The sequence below is a fragment of the Taudactylus pleione genome, unplaced genomic scaffold (assembly GCF_031769625.1).
Source record: "Taudactylus pleione unplaced genomic scaffold, aTauple2 ptg000282l, whole genome shotgun sequence".
Lineage (NCBI taxonomy): Eukaryota > Metazoa > Chordata > Amphibia > Anura > Myobatrachidae > Taudactylus > Taudactylus pleione.
The window spans coordinates 8,326,638-8,350,273 of NW_028284684.1; the positions used below are offsets into that span (position 1 = coordinate 8,326,638).

General features: G+C 43.0%; 1 protein-coding gene across 1 annotated transcript in view; it reads left to right on the top strand.

Annotated features, from left to right (window-relative positions):
• Positions 1-23,636, top strand: part of TMEM132D (transmembrane protein 132D) — a 1,095,696-nt gene that overhangs the window by 753,855 nt on the left and 318,205 nt on the right. The window contains exon 4 of the mRNA XM_088482164.1: positions 9,711-9,894. Within this exon, the coding sequence (XP_088338290.1) occupies positions 9,711-9,894 (184 nt within the window). The remainder of the gene's footprint in view (positions 1-9,710; positions 9,895-23,636) is intronic.

Consider the following 23,636-nt stretch of genomic DNA (forward strand, 5'->3'; position numbering starts at 1 on the left):
GTCAGACTAAGGACTTTATGACTGTGACAGCCCACTGGGTAGATGTATCACCTTACGCAGCAACAACAGCAGCGTCACCAGTAGCAGCATCTCAGAAACGCCAGCTCGTTCCAAGGCAGGCTACGCTGTGTATCACTGGTTTCAGTAAGAGGCACACCACCGACAACTTCTTAGAAAAACTGAGGGAAATCATCGCCCAGTGGCTTACCCCACTTAGACTCTCCTGGGGATTTGTGATATCTGACAATGCCTCCAATATTGTGCGGGCATTACATCTGGGCAAATTCCAGCACGTCCCATGTTTTGCTCACACAATAAACTTGGTGGTGCAGAATTTTCTGAAAAGCGACAGGGGCGTGCAGGAGACGCTTTGGGTGGCCCGAAAAATTTCTGGCCACTTTCGCCATTCAGCGACTGCGTGCCGAAGACTGGAGCGCCAGCAAACACTCTTGAACCTGCCCCGCCATCACCTGAAGCAAGAGGTTGTGACGCGGTGGAACTCAACCCTCTATATGCTTCAGAGGATGGAGGAGCAGCAAAAGGCCATTCAAGCCTATACATCCACCTATGACATAGGCAAAGGAGGGGGTATGCACCTGACTCAAGCGCAGTGGAGAATGATTTTCGTGTTCTGCAAGGTTCTCCAGCCAGTCAGTTCAGACACTGCCAGCTTGAGTCAGGTCATTCCCCTCATCAGGCTTTTGCAGAATCAGCTGTAGAAAGTGAAGGAGGAGCTAAGACGGAGCAATTCCGCTCGGCTTGTGGGACTTGTGGATGAAGCCCTTCATTCGCTTTGCCAGGATTCCAGGGTGGTCAATCTGTTGAAATCAGACCACTACATTTTGGCCACCGTGCTCGATCCTAGGTTTAAAGCCTATGTGGTGTCTCTCTTTCCGGCTGACACAAGCCTGCAGAGGTGCAAAGACCTGCTGGTAAAAACACTGTCAGCTGAAGCGGAACATGACACATCAACAGCTCCTTCTTCATTTTCTTCCGCAACTGGGGCTGCCAGGAAAAAACTTAGTTATCCTAAGCAACCCGCTGGCGGTGATGCAGGGCAGGCAGGACCAAGTTTGGACATCTGGTCCGGATTGAAGGACCTGGCAACAAATTCTGACATGTCTACTGTCACTGCACATGATACTGTCACCATTGACAGATTGGTGGAGGATTACATCGGTGACAGCATCCAAGTAGGCATGTCAGACAGTCCGTACCTGTACTGGCAGGAAAAAGAGGCAATTTGGAGGCCCCTGTACAAACTGGCTCTATTTTACCTGAGTTGCCCCCCCTCCAGTGTGTACTCCGAAAGAGTGTTTAGTGCAGCCCGGAACCTTATCAGCGAAAGGCGTAAAAGGTTGCTTCCACAAAATGTGGAGAAGATGATGTTCATAAAAATGAATTATCAACTCTTCCAGGGAGACCAGCCTCCAGAACGTACAGTGGGACCTGTGGTGGTGGATTCCAGCGGGGACGAATTAATACTCTGTGAGGATGAGGATGTACACAACACTGAAGAGGGTGAGGAATCGGTGGATGAGGAGGATGAGGACGACATCTTGCCTCCGTTGAGCCAGTTTGTGCAGAGACAGATTAGTTGCCAGCTTGTTTTGTGGGGGCCCAAACGAACCAATCATTTCAGTCACAGTCGTGTGGCAAACCCTGGCTCTGAAATGATTGGTTTGTTAAAGTGCGCATGTCCTGTTTATACAACATAAGGGTGGGTGGGAGGGCCCAAAGACAATTCCATCTTGCACCTCTTTTTTTTGTTTGCATTATGTACTGTTTGGAGCCTAGTTTTTCAAACTGCCATCCTGTCTGCCACTGCAGTGTCACTCCTAGATGGGCCATGTGTTTGTGCCGCCCACTCGTGTCGCTTAGCATAGTCATCCAGCTACCTCGGTGCAATCTTTTGGACATAAAAACACTATTGTGAGGTGTGAGGTGTTCAGAATAGACTGGAAATGAGTGGAAATTAAGGTTATTGAGGTTAATAATAGCATAGGAGCAGAAAAACCCACAAATTCTGTGATTTTAGCTGTTTTTATGCTTTTTTCAAAAAAATACAGATCCAAAACACAAAACCCAGAATCCAAAACACGGAAGGGTAGTTTTGGCAAAACCAATCCAGATCCAAAACACGAAGAAGATCCAGATCCAAAACCAAAACTCAAAACACGAAAAGTGGCCGGTGCACACCCCTAATGAATATATATATATATATGTATATATATATATATATATATATTTATATATTCAGAAACATGATTGCTTCATTCAAAATTCATTTTGCCGTTTGCTAATACAAATTTTAAAACACAAAACAGAAAGAAGAAAGCAAATCAGGGTTTGAAAGTTTAAAAACACATCTTCACACAATTGTAGCTAACAAATATAACTTCCTATTTTAGGATATGTTTTTTTTTTAAATCTAATTGCTTCAAGAGAACTTTGAATATTGAAACTGCATTTTTAACTTTTTTCTTAGTAAAGTCTCCAATATCCCAAATTCCGAGTATTGTATAAAATTACCTTTAGGCTATGTGTATAAGATGTATATGAAACATTATTGCATCCTGTGTTTAGTCTTCGGTCCCATCTCCAAGATCTCTCATTATGTTATGCAAATATTCCAAATTACGGGAAAACCTGATATCCAAAATACTTCTGTTCCCAAGCATTTTGGATACTGGAGACTCAACCTATAGTTTATAATTTCATAAAAATGTATACAGAACCCGAAAAGAAAAAAAGACTTAAAAACTTTGTTTAAAAATGTAAAACCAAATGCTTGTCTGTCACAACAAATAATAAGTGAATCTAGAACAGAATTTCCCAAACTCCAGTCCATATATTAGGGATGTCCATGCTTTAGCACAGATGACTTAATTAGTAACTCAGCCAATTTGATTTAACCATCTGGATTCTAGCACGCATAATCTTAAAACCTGGACTGTAATGGCAGAGTTTAGGAACCTCTGATCTAGATTATCCAGCATGCAGCACACAGTAAAAATGCTAAAATATGTGTGGTCACAAAGCTGCAAAGGATCTCTGGTTATTACAGCAGTGAACAAGGGTAGTAAACTGTAGGCTAAATTAGTTTTTTGACAGTTTACACAATTTAGCAATGCAAACTGTGTTATAGTCAGTACTTATTACTTGCCTGCAGAGGTGTAGCATGAAGTCATAGCGGCCGGAGTATGCTATTGCTACGCGCCCCCCTCTCTCCCTTCCTCTACTGAATTTTGCTAAATTGTTCATGGGCCACATCTGCCAAAACAGGAGCTCAAACCTACCAATCGTTTTCCAGCCTTCAGAATATGCCATGAATAAAATAAAGGCAGGGAGGAGATGTACAGTATATTTATGCAGTCCAGTGAAAGCAAGAGCTGCAGAGGACACTTGTCCATTAGTAATGACAATCACAGGCAGAGAGAGGTGGGCAGGAGGACTGGAGGCAGAAGGGGAGATGGGTAAGAATATGGGTGAGGACAAGAGGTGGGTGAGGAGGCATGCTAGTAGATCGAAGAGGACTGGAGATGGACGAGGACTAGAGGCAGGTGAGGAGGCAAGTGGGTAGACAGGAGTGGACTGGAGGTAGGTGAGGCAGGCAGGCAGGCAGGCAGGCAGGAGATAACTGGAGTCAGTTAGGAGGTGTGCTGGTAGGTGGGAGAGGACAGGATGGGGGCATGGAGACAGGCAAGCAGGAGTGCTGGTAGGCAGGAGAGAACTGGAGGCAGGCAACTAGGTGGGGAGTTGAGCTTGTGAATGTAAAGTGAAAAAAAAGTAACTGAGTGTTAATAATAATTATTGTAATTATAATAAACTGTTGGTAGCCCTACTTCCTTCTTACTTTCCCTTCCTCTCACCCCTCTTTTCTGTCTTTCTCTCATCCCCTCATTTTCTCATTTGACTTAGGATGTCAGAGCTGCAGGGACCTCCCTTGCAGCTCACCACCGCTCAATTCCACCAGTAGGCTAACGCCGGTGACATCTCTCTCCCCCCACCCCGCTCACGGCCACAAACATCCCCCTCCCCCACTCGTGGCTGCATCCTCCCCCACCCAAAACACTGAACAGAGGTCCAGCCTGTGGGAGGGCCCATGGCCATGCCTAACTGCCCCCCAGCATAGTCCACCTCTGCTGTCAGGATCCAGGGCGGGCACCTAGATGTGGCACTGTGCAGGAGCAGATGAGGAGATCAGGGAGCCCTGGCTGCCAGAACGAAGCAGAGAGAAGCGTACCTGGAGCCAGGGGCAGATTGGGACTAAAAGTGGCCGTGGAAAAATTTCTAAAAGTGGCCTCACGTGGGTGGCACCAAATCAAGTGTAGACAGAACAAAAACCAAAGCAGGAGGGATTACTACATTACTATGCCTGGAATCACATGATAGGCAAGGCTAAAGCAACAAGTAACTACAGGCAGAGCTACACCAATAAAACGGTCCTGTGATTGTCCTAGGTCTCAGTGTAGGTGGGACAGTTTTTGTGATAGTCCTGGGTCAGTGTCAGTAGGACATGTCCTGTGATATTCCTGGATTTAGGTGTCAGTGGGACATGTCCTGTGATAGTCCTGGGTCAGTGTTAGTCCTCGATGGGTAAGAGTGTCAGTCTAAGTCTATGCCCCTGGCCCTTGCTGTGAAAGCTGTATAAGGGAGTTCCAGTGTTACACTTGTACTTAGAGAAGCTATAGAAAGTCCCCCATGTCACACAATACCCACCCTTACATCACCTCCATATCACACACAATACCCAGCCTTACTGCACCCACATATCACACAATACCCAGCTTTATTGCATCCCATGTCACACAATACCCACCCTTACTGCACCTCCATATCACACACAATACCCAGCCTTACTGCATCCCATGTCACACAATACCCACCCTTACTGCACCTCCATATCACACACAATACCCAGCCTTACTGCATCCCATGTCACACAATACCCAGCCTTACTGCACCTCCATATCACACACAATACCCAGCCTTACTGCATCCCATGTCACACAATACCCAGCCTTACTGCACCTCCATATCACACACAATACCCAGCCTTACTGCATCCCATGTCACACAATGCCCACCCTTACTGCACCTCCATATCACACACAATACCCAGCCTTACTGCGCCCACATATTACACAATATCCAGCCTTACTGCATCCCGTGTCACACAATACCCACCTTTACTGCACCTCCACGTCACCCCAACATCACTGGCGTTCCATGTCAACCTACGGTCGCTGACTTTTTCTTTGTGCTTGTTACTGTATTGATAAATATGCAGCAGCATGCGTGCTATCTCCAAGTGTAGCTGCCCTGTCTTCCACAGTGATCCATTTCTGAACAACAGTGCACTGCTGCAGACTGTCACTGCCTGCGCTGTGCAGTATTGAGTGCTTACCTCCACAGCAGCTGTTGGGGAGCTCACTTAATCTATAATCGTTCCGTGCCTTCAGTTCACAGCTCGCAGAAGTTAGATGACTCCCGCGGGACGCTCTACTTGCCATGACAGGTGCCGGCCGGCTGCCTGTCATGCAAGCATGACACTACTGGGGTCGGGGCTACTGTCATGTATAAAAAAAAAAAAGTCCCCTGGCAGGCCTGTGGTCCCACAGACACATCGGCCCACCAGGAATCTTCCTACCTGGGAGTCTGTATTTGGTTAAACAACTGCCGGAGTTGGACTCCAGCAGCAGCCAGCGCCCTGTAATTTGTCTGGCTCCCAGAGCTTGCACTCCACCGGAACCGCCCTCCCTACGCCCCTGCTTGCCTGTTGTTAAAATGTTAGTTCTGCACAGTTTCAGATGAGCTTGGTGAAATGAATGTTAACATTATAGTGATTTCTTCAAAGGGATCATTTTGGAATGAAGTGGTCACTGGGTTAAGTAGTATATACCAGAAGAGACAGTGCATTTGTGACGCTCTGCTCTTCCAGGTGTGGTATATTTTATCGACATGAGAATGTAGACATGATCATGTTGACATTTATCATGATGACACTGATGAAATGTTGACATAATTAGAATGTCAATAATACGTCTCTGATTGTTTAGTGGTGACTTCCTTGGCCTGCCGGGTCCTGAAGCTCCGGTGGCATCTTCCGGGTCTGGTGGTGATGTCATGACGACTTCAGGTGGATCTTGTGGTGCTTCTGGTGTTGAGTATAACTAATTCTAAGCCCTAGCCCTCCCCTTAGTGCCTGACCCTAACTCTCCCCCTCCAGTACGTGCAAAATGTGAACATGTCAGATTGCGACATTGTAAACATGTCTTCATTCTGCACATGTCAACATGTTCAATGTTGACATTTCATTAATGTCGATGGCAAAACACTATGAATGTCTATATTGTAAATGTTGACATTATGACTACATCCCGCTCTGCCTCATGCTTCACATTATTCTTTCAGCATATGAATCCCTTAAAGATTGGAAGATCAAAAACTCCATTGTGACGCAAAGTAGCAATATTGAGAGTGTAATGTTCCAATATGTACTTCTTTATCAGATTGTTATTCCATCAATACTACCATTTCAGAACACTGCAGCATTGAATTATACAGACTATTGCAGCTCATAGCACAAAATGGCTTACTTTTTCTTACATAGCAATTGGTAGGATACTGGGCACATAAGTGCTGTAAGCATAAGAACGCATCACCAATAGCAGTCACTAACATACTGTAACTACTGTACAGTCTTGTGATACTGTGCTAATAAATAATATATACATAGAAATATTGGGTTGGGTATACGGGCAACCAGCGCTCGGGATCCCGGCAGTCAAAATCCTGGTGCTGGCACCCCGACAGGGTTAGGATACCGACACCTGTTGGTCAGTTTTCTCCCCCTCCCCCTCTCCCTATCCCTAACTCTCCCTCCCCGGTGCCTAAACCTAACCTCCCCCCTAGTACCTAAACCTAACTTCCACCTTTCTGCACCCTAAACCTAACCCTACCGCCTTAGTGCCTAACCAACCCCCTAGTTCTTAACCCTAACCACTAACCCTAATGCTATTGTCCCCCACTTAAAATGGCTAAACCTGACTAAAGTCCTGGTAAATGTGCCTGAACAGCAGTTTGAGCGCCTAAAACTAGGACTTTTCATGTATTTCTGCTAGCCACCTTTGAAAGATGTGAGCAGAAATATTGGTTCTGGCGGCTCTCACATCCAAACGGAGCAACAATTGCATTGCTTTGTCGGGCACTCACTAATTATCACAATGCAGAAAACAGTGCAATCCCCCCTTATAAACAAATAAGTCTGCCAGGAACTTAAAACTAGCTTTTAATGAAGTTTCTGCTGGCTCCTACCCCCAGCAATGAATGAGTGCCAGGAAGGGGGGAATGGTAAGCTAACAGCAAAAGCAATTAGCTTGTTTGTGTAGTTGCAGTAGAAATGGGCAAGTAGAAACCTGTTTACCAAGTGTTATGTATGATGGCGGCAATTTCTGATGGTGGCTCTACCATGAAAAGCTTACTAGCTTACGTTGTTTGCAGGTAAGGCCCACTTTGTCGAGGTGACAGCTGAGGACATCTTATTGGCCAAATGAATTACATTTGCTGCCACAATCAGGGCATATTTCTGGGGGCATGACAGAGCACCTTGATGGGCACATTTTTTGCCATACTACATTATATTTCAATCTGATCACCCTGGTTGAGATTTTGTTTATGTGTGCCTATTATATTATAATATATTGTTTTTTTGTTTTTGTATTTTTATGTATGTTTGTAGAAATACATGTTCTAGTTGACTTTGGCTGCTAGCATTCTCTGTTAGCCATGGTCTTAGAGTACTTTATAGTTTCACAAAATATAAGGAATTTTCTACTTTGAACCACTAACCTGACACTCCACAGCAAAATGGTGCCAGAATGAGCCCAGGACTATCCAGAACAGGCTAATGTGCAATCTAAGGGTGCACATTTGTTGTTGGCTCCAGTGCCCTAGCAGTTTCTCTAGAGAATTCTGCTTCATACTCCCCTGGCTGATTTTACAGTATGACAGGGATCACTATAATAGTGTGTCTAGCTCAACCTATCATATCCTATTGCCTCATTTGAACACAGATTGCACACTTTTTGTACCCCTGCTGTGATGGCAAGTAGATTATAACACTGATACTGATTTTAACAGCAATTCAAGTATGCATTTTCATTTATTTAACATGTAAATTTACGTGCTGATGGTCATTAACAGGACTTTGGGCAGGGCAGTACAGTGGAAGGGGAGTCCAATGCCACCACTCAGTGGTGTAAGGACAAGAGGGGCATCCCGCTGCTGCATTCCTCTCAATACCACAGGATCAGCAACAGGACAGGGGCATGACCACAAAACACTGCGGGCGTGACCACACCCACACTGGGTGTTTTTAGAGGAAAAGCCCATTTTTATTTAGCACATGGAGTTGGCAGTGCAACACCTCTCAGCCCCCATAAATGGGGACAAATTATTGTGGGACAGTTGAGAGGGGATGCAGTTTATAGACCGGTGGACTAAATGCCACCGTTCTATATCCCGATAGGAGAAGTCTGACGGGGGGCTTAAGATGGGCGTCAAAATACTGATGCCTATCTTAATCCCGATGCCGGAACGCCGAAGGACTCCAGCCCAAACGAGGTAAGTCCAGGGCGTCCTTAGTATTAGCCGCGGGGAGGGTTAGGTTTAGGGAGTATAGCAGGGTTAGGGTTAGGTTTAGGTTTTGAGGGAGGAGATTAGGGTTAGGCAGCCCTAGGTGGGAGGGTTAAGGTTAGGCACTCCCGGGGGTAGATTAGGGTTAGGCACCCCCTCCTGGAGGGTTAGGTTTAGGGTGCGGGAAGGGGAGGGTTAGGTTTAGGCACACTGGGGGGGGAAATTAGGGTTAGGTACCACCCCAGGTGTTTTAGGGTTAGGCACCCCTAAGGGAGGGTTAGGGTACTTACCAGCTGGCATCGGGATCTCCTCCTGTCAGGCTTCTCCTGTCAGGATTTCATACCGATCCCAGTTGAGAGATATGCACAGGGTGTTCCTTACCTCCTCTTCTTTGACATCTATGATGTGGCAATGGGTTGGAGAGCAACAACAGACATGCGTCCATATTGTTTTATATTATTTTAAAATTTGTCCCATTCTAAGTAGGCTGTATCTTCAGGAAGCGTGAGTTCATCTCTACTGTATTGCACGTTCCCCACATACCGATATGCCTCTCCAGACATAGGGAGCTACAAGTACAATTAAATTAAGTAGAACTCAAAATTTGTTTTTTTTTTTAATGCACATGGAACTCTACATCTGTCCCAAAATGTCTGCATTCTGTTTTTTTTGTACAGTCCTCTCATTGTTTCTGTCAGTAGTAATAAGCTTCCATTTACCATCAGTGATTTAATATATCAATCTGGTTACCTGGGTTAGCTATTGTTTATTGTGCTGAGAAAAAAAAGTCTGTATGAAAAACGCAATTGTAACTACATCTGCCATGGTGGAAATGGCATTGGTTTTTGTCATTCTGTGACATACCTTTCAGGCAGATGTGAGATGTGGGTGTAATTGTTATTTTTACATAATTTAATGACACTTTATGAATAAAGCAGCTGCAATGTTTACAACATGATATGCAAAGAACATTCTGTTAATCTGACATTGTTCTACTGTCACGTCTCCTTGAAGAATTTGGATTCAATTACAAAAATATAAATACTGACATTCTTTTTGTTTTATTGCAGGATTGGAGAAAACTTCTATGAAATTTTCCAGATAGACTTCAGGATTGGGAGTGCAACTGACCCATCAGGAGTGCAGATAATCACCTGGCAAGTTGAATACCTTGGACAAACTATGTCAGCACTTGGGGTATCCAAAATATATGTCAATGAAAGGGACATTGTGGCTGTTATACCACTGGCAATGGTAAGGGAAATGTGTGATTGAGAAACATTTAAAATCTTTAGTAATTTAAAATGTTTATTTCTAGTGCAGATTTTACCAAAATATAATTAAACATAAAAACCTATAAAAATAATCTGCAAGTATAATTTATTTATTAAGCATTTGAATCATATTATTAATGATCTCCACCACATGGAACCTATAATAATTTGGGCAGTAGCTGCTGGTACTATCCCAAGGATATGAGATTGCAGCTTGATGTAATTGGTTAAGCACTTAGATCAATAGGACAGCACAAGGACACAAAGTGTTGGAAACGTCAGCACAAGTACCTTGAATTTTATTTTGTTGGCAACAGATTGCAAAAGGAATTGCTCTTTTAATGGCCTAATGTGTAAAATTATAGATCATTTTAATGGCTTCATGTTTAGACAAGTGCATAACATGACACAGGTAAGAATGGGCCACTTGTAGAAAAAAGTAAAACTTGCATGATTGTTCCATGAAATATTTGTCCTGTTCCCCATTTAGTTAAAGAGTTGTGCACATTTCACTAGTTAAGTTTGCCATTATGGGTCCAGTCCTACCCCAAGCATTCCACACTACAGAATGACTTGGCCATCAGTGTTACTACTCTACTGATATTCTACAAATTCCACAAAATATAATTTTACAAATTCAGGGCCGTATTCAATTAGAAGCGAAAATTCAGTTTTGGCGATAATTTTTGCCGATGATGTCATTTTCGCCGATTCCACTTTTCCCCATATTCAATTAGTCCGACTTTTCGTTTGGTGCGGAAAGTTTGCGCCTTGTAACCAGTGGAAAAGTATCGCCTATGAAGACCCAGCGGAAAAAAGTGCAGAATTGGGGTTATGTGGTGCATTGTTGCGGGAACCACCCTGCACCCTTTGGACACCCCCCACCTGACGCTAACTACGTGAAAAAATGCAAAAACACCCCACAAAGGACACCCCAAAAAAGCACTTTGAAAAAGTCGACGAAAAAAATCAATGTGGGGATACAGATACAAAAAGCGAAATAGACTCTGGGGTGTCCTCAAGTATGCCCCAGGAGTTTTTTTTGTTTTAACTGATTGCTGAGGGTGCGTTTTTAGCACTTTTTAACACTTCACTTTAGCCAATTAAAAACATTCTTGCACCCATTTTCATGCACCCCAAATTTGATGGGAGATTTTATTTTCACAAAAAGAAACTTAAAAATGCTATTCTTTTTTCAGGGCATCACCACTTAATTCACATAGATATTTTTTTATCACCTTTCTATTTGTTTGTCTATTATTTATGTAATTTTAACCCCTTACCATTAACACTTATTGATTTATCTTTACACAACTATACTTTAGACTTAACTTTCACCTTTTTTCCATTTTTCATGTGATGCCCTGGGGATGGTCCTTGGCTGGATTCTTTTGGGGTTCCCTGTGTCTCGGACGTGAACCCCATAATGTTAGGGACGCTGGTATATAAAATAAAAAAATATATTTTTCAGTTACTGTATTAATTTTTGATAAATGTGATCTGTCTATGCCTTCCCACAGTACAGTATATTTACATTGATTATTGTCTTGGTCCTCTATATAGTTAATGTAGCCTAATGAGGCTTGTGTTTCCCATAGATAGGAGAATCACTTGCTTCACAGGAGCCCCTATGAAAAAAGGGTACCAATAAGACACTGACAGAAAAAAAAAGAGAAATAGATGTGATTCCACATTAGACTATGTAAATTATTACTACATGTAATATACTGCAGAAACTTACTAAAGAAATGTATTTAAAAAAAATCCCTTAGACATAATCAATCACTGGCAGTAAACTAATTCATATCTGACAGTGTAAAAGATGGATTAATATAGAGGCTAAATGGGTGGTTCTAGAAATGTTTTTTAATTAAAATGAGACTAGTTGAACTACAGAAATACAAAGTGTAGCAGCATAGTTCCTATGAGGAAACAAGCAAAAGGACTTGCTGTATTATGCTGTTTCTCCAATAACTTATATTAGTACAATGTAATTTATATTACCACTCTGAAATTGTTCATATTATATATAATGCCAGTGTCTCAGTATATCAAGTATTTCCTTGATTTGTTGGTGTATTTCATTACATAGTACTGTGATCAAAAAGATATATTTAAGTTTTGATTATCCCGGTATATAAATATCCAATGACCAATTGGAATAATTTGTTAGTTAAGTATTTGTCTTCAGTATTCCTTATACTTTGTTTATCCATTATATAATATAAGAATATGTGATGAAGTTTATTGAATATACAGTATTCATACTTTTTGTTTGTACAACTGATAGTACAGTTTAAGTACCACTTTAATAAATGTGTAATCAGATAGACATTCATCTAGATCAGGGGAGGGGAATAAGTGACCTTCCAGCTGCTGTAAAACTACACATGCCAGCATTCCCTGACACAGCTTTAATATTTGGTCATGCTGAAACTGTTGCAGGGCATGCTGGGATGTGTAGTTTTGCTTTGCAGGCTATTGCTGTTTCACTGAATCAGTTGTAATACAGTCTTCCCTTTGTGCATGACCCTGCAGCACGATGAACATCTCCGGGTACCTGCCACTCAGTGATGCGGTGCCAATCTTCTCCTTTTCCCCACCTCTTTGGGCCATCCCTTGAGGAGCTATCTCTAACTTCGTCCCGGTACTCCCCTGATGGCCCCGTCAACTCTCCCATGTCTGTCAGTCAGACCAGGTGGGAGCAAACTCTGTAGATCCCTGTGTTGCTTCCGGACTGCCTCTTATCTACCAGGCATGTAGTGAGGCAACTCCCCTCTGCTGTGGCCACTTTCAGGGCCGCCTGTCATCAGTCCGGTACAGTGAGTCAGACAACTCCTTCCCTTGACACTGCCAGCTCTTGATCCACCGACATGGACCTCCTCTTTGTCCCCGGTGCCGGCAAATTCGCCAGTAGGCAGTCAGCTGAAGTAGACCTCCTCCTTCTCAGTAAGTTGGGCTCTGACTCACTGCAGACGGGCAGTGTTCACACATATTTTCTGCCCCTGCTTCTTGCCCACTCCTTGCACCAGGCTCCCCTGCTACCCGTGTTGACATGCTAGAAGTCTCTCCCTGCAGCTGTCACCTCAGCCTGGTACACTGAGCTCATGGGGAGATATGTTCAGTATCCAGACACAGGGGATACTGGCGCCGTAATCCCAACACCTGTCAGAATCCCGATTCCGGCATCCCGACCGCAGCCATAATGGGTTAGGTTTAGGGTGTGGGGAGGGGAGAGGGAGGTTAGGTTTAGGCACAAGGGGTAAGTTAGGGTCAGGCCCGGGGAGGAAGGGTTAGGGTAGGGAGAGGGGGAGGGTTAGGATACCTACCAGTATTGGAATTTTGACCACCGGGATCCCAAACACCAGAATTCCAAACCCATCCCCTCATGGGTACCTTAGAAACTTCTCCTCAGGGGCACCAGCAGACCTCACTCAAACTGGTGCAATCAGTTGCAAAGTCACACAGAAGTGCATTTGTTTTAACACAACTAATACAAATAACACACACATAACTTAGTAACTATTGACAGGGATAATTTAGTAACTACCGACAGGGATAACTTAATAACTACTGACAGGGATAACAATGTTTTATTCAGAGAATCTCCTACATTTATACACTGACCTATACTCCCCTAACACATTTCAACTGAACCCCCCATTATTAATATATATAATTCCAATCTGGAGTTTTTCTTATTTTAGTCAACCAGACAAAAAAACAATCAGAATTATTTGACCTGATTTTTACCTATTAAATTAATTCTGGTAACTTGTAATCTTTCTGCAGTGTTTATATTAGTTTTCTCACTATTTACCACTTTAGTGAGGCAGCACAGTACATGTTGTGTTTCAGTCTTCTGAGACAACGCATAGAGTAACTGGTTAAATAATTGAGTTAATGACATAACCAGCACCTTTCAAATCTCTTCCAAAACAGCAATTCTCTCAATATATCAAGAAGTGATTGCCAGGGCAATTTGGTGATACATCATTGCTTGTGATACTTTGTCAGTTCTCATATGGGCTATGGAACTGGAAGGATGTATTTGAATAAAGGCAATTCCATGCACATGGAGCTTAAAACATATATAGGTCAACACAGGTACAAGATGTTGGCTGTATTAGTCAGTTGAAGTGCTCTATTTTGCTAATAGAGGAAAATAATTTTGATTTGTGAACTAGTACTTCATATTAGAGCTCTCAGTGTTCACTGAATGAAAACAACTTTATAGGCAAGCCTTTATTCATTTGCATATAATTATAAATCAATGAAAATATATGTTTGATTAAATTATCACATAATTACAGGGTTAATATAACGGAAATAAGGCAATATATCAGGCATAACTAATTCTCCTTTCATGATATAGTTAAATTAAAATGTACAACTGTAAAGTTGATTCAGTTACCGGAAAAGGTGAAAAAATTTGATTGTTTATTAAGATTTTTAGATATTACCTCAAAATTCAGTGTTATATTAAAGTTTCTAAGTACAAGCTCATATATAAAAGGAGATGGACCTAAAAAAAAATTTCCAGGCTGCAATTTGATGTAACAGAATCACCATATGTTTGGTAATGGAATCATACTAGGTTGCACCTTTAATCAGGAAGTAGATCTAAAGAGGAAGTGCCACCATTTATACTGCTGATCTCAGTAACCGGTTACACAGACTGCAATGAACCATGTGTAATTTTTGACATAATGCTGAAAAAGAGTGTTGGATATCATTCTCAGTAACTTGCAACATATTTCTGGTGAGTATATAGTATATGTTAATGTGGTATTTGAGTCTGCACTAGTAAGTTATATATATTTTGTAAAAAAAAATTTGTCCAGAAACCAACATAAAGGTCTGTCTATAAATGAGACTACACTGTGTTGGTGGTGCTCCCAAAGTATTTGTGACAACACATTTATATACTTTTCATAAAGGCAAATGAAGACGAAAAAACCCTTTTGGGGGAACTCATCACAAAATTGAAAAAATTATATAGTCAAAGAAATGTACTAAAACTTAGCTTTTAATCAGAAAACCCTTGAAAAAGAGTATAATAGACTATACTCTGTTATTAAGAACCAAATCATAGAAATCATTTAGACACTTATATTTTATGTTAAATAAAGACTTTTTGCTTAAATGCCGAGAGGGGCAGTGAAAATATCTGAATCCCCTAGAAATTATTTAGGTAACTATAGAGTTTAATACTATTGGGGATATACAGTTGGACACACAGTCTATGGGCCTGATTCAGACCCGCTCGTGAGCGCTGAGCGCTCGCAAGCGGGTCGATGTTGCCCAAGTGCGCATGCGCACGAGGTCTCGCACCAAAGGGGGCGTGCTGTCGATGGTGATTGACAGCACGCCCCCTTTGGTGGGCGTACCGGGGGCGTGGCTGCCCAGACGGAGGCGTTCCCATGGGAACGCCTACCATCTGGGGCCGGCCCCACTGGCATCACTAGTGATGTCAGTGGGAGTGCTTTTGGCTCTGATAGAGCCAAGAGCACTCCAGGGCTTGCGGAAGCGAGACCCTACCGCAGGGTCTTGTCGCAAGCCCGATGGTCGCGATGGTCTTGACCATCGTGACCATCATTTTGGGCGCTCGCTATAGCTGTGGGTGGTCACCCACAGCTATGCGAGCGGCCAGGAGGCTGCTCCAAAAAGGAGCAGGGACGGCCCTGATTCAGAACGAGCGCTCTGTCAGAGCGTCCGACTCTGAATCAGGGCCTATGTACCAAAATATAAGGCTAAATCAAGGATATTACAAATTAAACAATTTCATTACTTAAAGAACATATTGTAACACCGAAGTATACTCTATACTGCAACAGAAAGGTGAAATGAGTTTGTGCTTACATAAGTGCTATTTTAACTAAGTAGATATTGTTGAGTTTGACACATAATGATACACAAAGACTCAAGGCAAATACAGTATATTTACAATGTATCTTGACATATGTCACTGCTAATAAAAGGTTGTTACAAACATATATAACTTAAGACCTCAATAAGATCTTAAATGTTAGATCCTCTACTTACATAAAGAGAATCCTTAGATTACTGATTCTGGGCCTGATTCAGAGCCGCTCGTAAGCGGCTGCTCGTTCGCTCCGAGCGATGTTCGCACAACTGCGCATGGGTATGGGTTGTAATACGCATGCGCGAACCAGTCATTGCGGTCGGAAATTGTGTGCTCGCAAAATAGCGAATGCCTGCTAATTTCAGTGACAGAATGAGGCGTTTGTGGGTGGTAACAGGGGAAGGTGCTTGAAAACGGGGAGTGGAGATCCGAACGCAGGCGTGCCAAATGGTCAAAACGGGCGTTTTAAGGGTGTGCATAATTAACAAAGCAGCGTCATCGGCCGCGTCACTTGGTTGTCTTTTAGCCTGAACTGCTCGCATGATTGTGGTAGGAAAATCCTACCACAAGCACTGCAAGCAGTTCATACGCCTTTCAATGTACTCGATTAATCTAATAAATAGAGGAGATGACGTAGGATGCGAGCGGCCAGGGGGCATTTTAAAAAAAATAGCGAGCGCATGTTTCGTTCGCTCGTTCAGACATAGAGGCCTCAACAGACCGCAAAGAGCGAGCGCTCTATTTAAATATCCGGCCCCTTTTTCTGAACGAGCGAGCGCAAATAGCATCCGGCTCTGAATCAGATCCTCTGTTCATTAATTAGCCATAGAGAATTTACTGTTGCTACGCAGCAAAGCCAACAATAATCAAAACTTTATGTGTGAACACAAGAAATAAATTGTACATGGATATCCAGATGTCTGAACACAGGTACTATTATATTCCATGTGCCGAGAATAGACACCATCTGAAAATGAAGGCTAAAATCAACAATTCTTTAGGATTGTTGTGCTTAACTAACCAAAGATAGTGGGTAAATTATACTGAAGAAAACAGCTGATCTAAGTCATTGGACTTTTTGTCCCTGACGACCTTTTGTCCCGGTCGACCTATTGCCTGTCTAACATCTATTGTCCACTTTGTCTATCTCTTTCTTGTAGATCTTTTAGACCAAACTCATGCAAAGCACACATACTGTACTGTAAAAAGAATACACCTACAATGAAGCTTACACACAGGATAACACATACAGTACACTATAATAATGGTTCCTTTGTCGGTCTACTAATTGTAACCATATGACAGCCGATATTCTTTTGTTGTTACAGCTTGTATTATTTCTGATAATTGGTTACTTACACAGTAACCAAGAGCATTTTCACACATGTTAATATTAGCATCCAAAAAATGGTGTATTATAACTTGAAAAAAACAGCATTTCTCACTGAAAAGGTTTTTAAACATATGGTACTGTAGTGTGCCTCAATCCATGAATCTCAGATTTCCACTGATTGATAGATAAGGAGGTAAACCACCTTGATACTAAAATCGATCCTTCCATTTGGGGTATTCCCAGTAATTCTCAGGGAGTGAGGCACAGCTGTAGGCTGTCAGTGAGTGCCACATTTGTATGCATCCACAGTCGCAGCCAGGATTCTCCATGGATCCCGTCACCTGAGCCACCCCTAGGACATGCTGTCCCACAGCTTTATCTGGAGTGCCAGGAGTGTAAGTATATAGCTGGCATCAAGGATGTACGTCCGGTACAAGCTCAACCGACCTCCACATATACATGGCCATCGGAGGCTTCTTTGGAGATGTCTGCAGCAACCGAAGTAGAGTTAGAAGCAGCAGCAGCAAATAATTCGGTGTAGCATAAAAGAGCATAAAAGAGAGCAGCTATGGATTTCAGCCACTCCTGTGGACTTTTCAAGCTGATTCCTTTTATGTGTGTTTTTATTTATTGTACAATTTGTGTAATCCGATTGTTATATGCCTATTTGCTTATCAAGAAATTGTTATTTGGGTTGCACCAATGCAGTCATTTTAGTTTTTTGATTGTTAATCTATGAGGTTTGCAATACCTCTTTTGTACTGCTGCAGGTGCACACCTGTGTCCTTGGAGCTTATCATGCACTTTTGCAATATTTTGATTACCATATTTGTTTTGATTGTACCTATTGTAGCATACTTGCCTAGCCTCCTGTAAAGTGTGGGAGTCCCAATTAGTTCCCCACACCTCTGGAAGAGAAGCCAGATCGCCCATATCCTGTCCACTTCCTAGTAAATTGGGCAGGATGGGGAGATAATTGCTAGGAATCTTGAGTCCATAGGGAGGGCCCAGGGCTACATTTTTGCTAATCACATCACTTTAGCTCCGCCCCTTCCCATGGACCCACAATTTGCGGCATTTTTCCATGACGGGGGCAGGGGCGAATGAGATGAGAGTCTAGCCCGTGCCCCTGAAGTGGTCATCTGCATTTCCTTTCTGGGTTTTTCCCGGAGAGGAGAAACCAAAAGTAGCAAGTATGATTTGTAGTTTATATTTTTGATTTGCACTTCTCTTATGTATCTGAAGCTGTGTTTGTATGTTTATGTCAACTTTTAATCACAAGTATTGCAAGTATCGAGCCTTGCTGATACATTCCAAATTGTGTAATTTTCTCCTTAAATATTTTGTAAAACATAGTATGAAATATAAGTAGTAGTAGTTGCATTAGTAGGTAGCAAACATATTGTAATCAGTACACTTTGCCATGCTCATTACCTACTTGGTGATTCTGTACCCAAAGCATGATGATCCCATTACTTTATTAAAAATGTGCATAGGTTACACAAATTGTCATACTTTTACCAAGTGTATGTAGATGTATCCCCTGAAAGTCCCCATCTTGCACTAAAATTGTGAAAATCTAGAGTTAACTCAGGAAGATGAGGTTATCAATTTTGTGTACACACACATAGTAACATGTCTCATGAATGGTGATTCATGAGACATGAAAAAAAATAAACTAAGAAAAGGAAACAATGCTTTATTTGAATAATAGAGCATTTTTTCCGCTTTTGATCCCATATAGAGATGAAGGACAGCAGCAGCAAAACTATTTCAGTGGTAAAAACATTACCATGAGACAGTATGGGGAAATTTTGTACTGAGTGCCCCTGTGAAAACTATCGCTGGTGAGACCCAGAGATAGTTTTCACCAGCAGGAAAGGATTGCTAAATAGGAAGAAGGCATATGGATGTTTTCTTATTAATGGGATTTCTCACTATTTTATATATAATACCCATTGCTCTGATTGTTTGTCTGTCCGGTTATGTATTCGGACACGCCTGCACCAATTTTGATGAAACCAATGCAAGGTGGTCCATTTGGATCCTGGCCAGATTTTAAGTGGCGGAATGGGTCCTTGTCGGACCTTACGTTGGTGTATGCTGGGCAGAATTTGACCTAGGGAACCTGTTGTAAACCCTTCCACTGGATGTATTTGGACGAAAACTTCACAGAATGGTAACATTGGATCCCAGAAGACATATTAAGGGGTTGAGGTCCCGGTTGGACCTCCTGTTAGTGTAAGTTGGGCAGAACTTTGACCCAGGGAGCCTATTCAGTGCATTCCACTGGATTGATTTTGATTAATACAGAGGGGTGGCAATTGGTCTGGGATGCCTAATGGAGAGTTGGGGTCTCGGTCAAACCTCACGGCGGAGTGTGCCAGGCAGAACATTTCTCATGGCTATGTTGGAAGAGCTGCTAAGCTGCTAATTATTTTTAAAATGTTGACAGTTACATCTAACTCATTGATAACTTAATAACTTGAAGATATAAACCTGGGCAGCGCTGGGTACTTCAGCTAGTAACTATTAGTATTTTAGCATTAATCCTATCTGTCCCCATAGACTTATTGTACCTCTGCCAGGAACCACTCCTCATGCATACCATCTTTGCATCAATATTCCTGCAAGTTAATAGAGCTCTATTTTCTTTTCCTTCTGGTGTAAATACTGTAGAGATACACTCACAAGTATTTCCCTGCATGAGACAACTTCCCATGGACTTTAGCTTTTGGGCCTGATTCAGCAGTTCGGGAATATGCGCAGGTGCCAGACCCGTTCTGCGCATGTGCAGAACGGGTCTACGAGTCCGCTTGCAAACTGGCAGCAGACTGTCAGTGATTGACAGTTTGCTGCCTTTTGAGGGCAGGGAGGGGGCGGCGACAGGCTCCATTACCCGAAACTGAGTCATGTCGCTGCCGTTGGAGGGGAGGGAAGAGGCCAGGATCTCCGTTAGGTGATGGAAATTTCCTGGCCCCCTCTTCTAAACTGCGGCAGCCAGCTGCGGGACTATTGGTCACCACAGCCGGCCGATGGTACGCAGATTAACCAATGCTGCATTGGACAACGCAGCTCGGTTAAGTAATGCACAGGGGGCGTGATGCCTCCTGTGCATTACCATATCTAAAAAGGATCGCAATTACAAAGCTGCCTGAGTGCATACATCATATCTATAGCCTGAGTGCAGCTTTGCAATTACGGTCCTTACAGAATCAGGCCCTTTCTCCCTTCCTTTTCTCTAGCTTTATCTAGTACCATCTGTGCCTTTTTCTCTTAATGCTTAAATATTTGGTAAAACATAGTATCTTTTATACTAATAGACTTATTTATTACTAGCTGTAGTACTATGCTTTATCTCAGGGGCAGAACTATGGGAGACAATGGAGGCGCCTGCTGCCTGGTGCCAGCACTGAAGTGTCACCTGCTCTATTGCCCACAATATATTCACCGACTATGTACCCGGAGTATACCGTCACAGCTGCTAAATATATAGCACCTCTTCCCGGCACCTGAGAAGCCACCATACACTAGTGGATGGCTCTGTGTCAAGCCACCATCTATCTATGGCCTGTCCTCATTCACTGCTGTCGCTGCTCCTCAGCAGCTTCTTAGGTTAGTGTGACATGTCCGGCGACCCACTCACCCACAACTCTCCATCTCACTCCTCTCTGGTGGCAGCCCTAGCTTCAGACCCGTGCAGCAGTCCTGGCACACCCCCTCACCCACAACTCCCCGTCCCAGTCCTCCCTGGCGACAGCCCTTGCAGCAGTCCCAGTGCCCCTTTCACCCGTAAATCCCCATCCCAATCCTTTCTGGTGGTAGCCCTAGTCACGAAGTTCCCCCTCTCGCAGAACTCCCGATCCCAATCTTCCCTGGCTGTAGCTCTAACCGCGGAGTCGCGCAGCCTGAGTGGCTGGCCCGAGCATATGTGTGGCTGCAGATCTTCTTCCAGGAGCTGGATGTCAATAGGGATGAAGCAGATTGAGCTGCGAGTAAGAGGGCATGGGAGGCGGGGGCCTGGGGCACCAGCGACTGAGTCTTGGCGACAGATCTTTGGTAGAGCAACTCCCAGCATGTGATGCAATCGACGGAAGACTGGGCATTTTGTGATTTGTAGTCCCACCACAGTGGCACTCTTACAGTATCTTGACTTAAACTCAGTCTTTAAAGCCACCACATCAGGTGGTTTACCCCTCCATCAGGGGTATCAGGAGGGCTCCCTACCCCACATCAGGTGGCTTTCACCTGGAGGACTCTGAGCCTCATGCTAATTGCACCATACAGGTTATTATCTTATCTGTGACTAATGCATATAGATGTGTCCTCATAGATCTATCCTCCGTGCACTACAAGTCGTGTTACACATAACGAGTGAGCGCAAAGTGACTCGTGCACTTCTGCTGATTAAAACGATATGCTGCATGCCTATATTCTGTGAGCGACTGCATCTGCATGTGAATGCTACATTACAATATCAGCGGCTGTGAAGGATGGGGGGGCACCAAATTATAACTTGCCTCCGGGCGTCTGGGATGAACTTATGCCACTGCTTTATCTATCCCCTTTACTTACCATCTGTGCCATTTGCTCTTCATGCTGAACTTTTGCACATCTGATTTCTTTCTTAGCCGCCTTCTTCTTCTTCTTAACAAAATACATTATTTCATCTTCATTCTTCATTCTGCTCATATTTTCTAAATGAGATCTTTTATGCTATTATTTTATCACCTTTGAGAAACAGTTTGGCTTTCTCTTCCTTGCAGTTTTTCTAACCCGCCTGACAAAAAGGTCTGTTGCTTTGAGAATTGTACTCTTTAATTTTTCCCACTGCTCAAATACCCCATTTAAATGCCTCCTCTCTGCCAAAGAACGGCTTACACATTTTCCCTTCGCTACAAAGTCGTCCTGCTGAAATCTGACACCTTTATTTTTGCCTGGCATGCATCAACCACAGCCTTTATACAGTATTAAACCACATATCTAAAAGAGGTTTTGTAACCTTTACTCACCGACTGGGTTATTTTCTCTTAATTTTGAGCCTTTGCACATTTGATTTTTTTCTTGGCTTTCCTTATTAAAATACTATTTTATCTGCTCATATTTCCTTAATGAAATCCATTATGCTTTTACAGTGCTCCTTATCCCCTTCAACCACCCACTGCAGTGATGAGTGGGATTTGTCTGCATATTACTTAAAAATACAAATACTAATAGTTGTCCATTAAAAACCACTAACGTTCTCCCAATCGGTAATGATTGCTGGGGAGTTGTGGTTATGCCTGGCTTAGGTACACATAAACAAATGGTTAGTAATGCAGGGGAGTGTGTGTGTGTGTGTGTGTAGGTGTGTGTACAGTAGGCCTCCGTCCTGGCACTTGCAAAGCAGGAGGCACCATTGTTTGATAGAGGGGAGTCCTCTCTTTCAACTACATACCCCAGAAATTAAAGTATGGTGATCAGTGTGGTCACCAGGCATTAGCCCCGCAAACTGCAGAAAAAAAACATGGATTCCAGTGATAGGGGAGGATCTCCCCTTTCCTGGCTTCCATTATTTCAGGGGAACCTACAGTACATTTGAAAGAGGTGTGTCCCCTCTGACACATGATGTTGGTGAGGGCAATACTAATGGGTTAGCTAAATGATAAAAAGGAAGGACAGGGAAATAAGTGGCACTATGATATGCTGTATCAAATTGCCATCAAGTGATTTACAACAATTTAATTGTTATTATTAACTTATTATTAAACTTTATTTATAGGGCACCACACGTGGTCAGCAGTATCGTATAGAGGGCAAAACAATAAAAAAGTACAGTGTAAAACAACAGTAGACAAGTAACAATTAGCATTACAAATATCAGCACAGCCACTGATGCAAGGGTGCAGTGTAAATATTTAGCACAAGCTGAAACCTGTAGCTGTTGGCATGGGTGCATAACTCGGGTCTAGGTCATAGGAGTCTAGGGGCAGAGAGCCCAAGGAGGAGGTGTAGGAGAGTGTAGCTGGTGTGCAAGAGAAGTAGGTAATGATAACAGCAGTGAGGAGGGTCCTGCTAATGGAGGTTACAGTCTAAAGAGAAGGAAAGACAAACTGACAACATAAGGAGTGAGCCAGTGTATGGGGAGCTAAGAGCAGGAGCAGGGGTGAGATGGATGGAGAGTGCAAGAGGGTGAGATAGACTACGTGGTGACATTATCAGGTCTATTTACTAAGCAGTGTTAGGAGACAGAGTGAAAAGTGATAAGGTGCCAGCCAATCAGCTCCCAACTGCCATCTCCCAGGCTGTGTTTGAAAAATGACAGTTGGGAGCTGATTGGCTGGCACCTTATCACTTTTCACTCTGTCTCCTGACACTGCTTAGTAAAAAGACCCCTAAATCTTGTAACATAAAAAAACACAGAGCACTGATTGCTGGACGTACAACAGTGTATCTAACATAAACAATGCATATACACAATGCAAAAAACTCATGTACAGGAGAGTTCTAAAATGTTTCCATTGAGAGCTTTAGGGATGGGTTT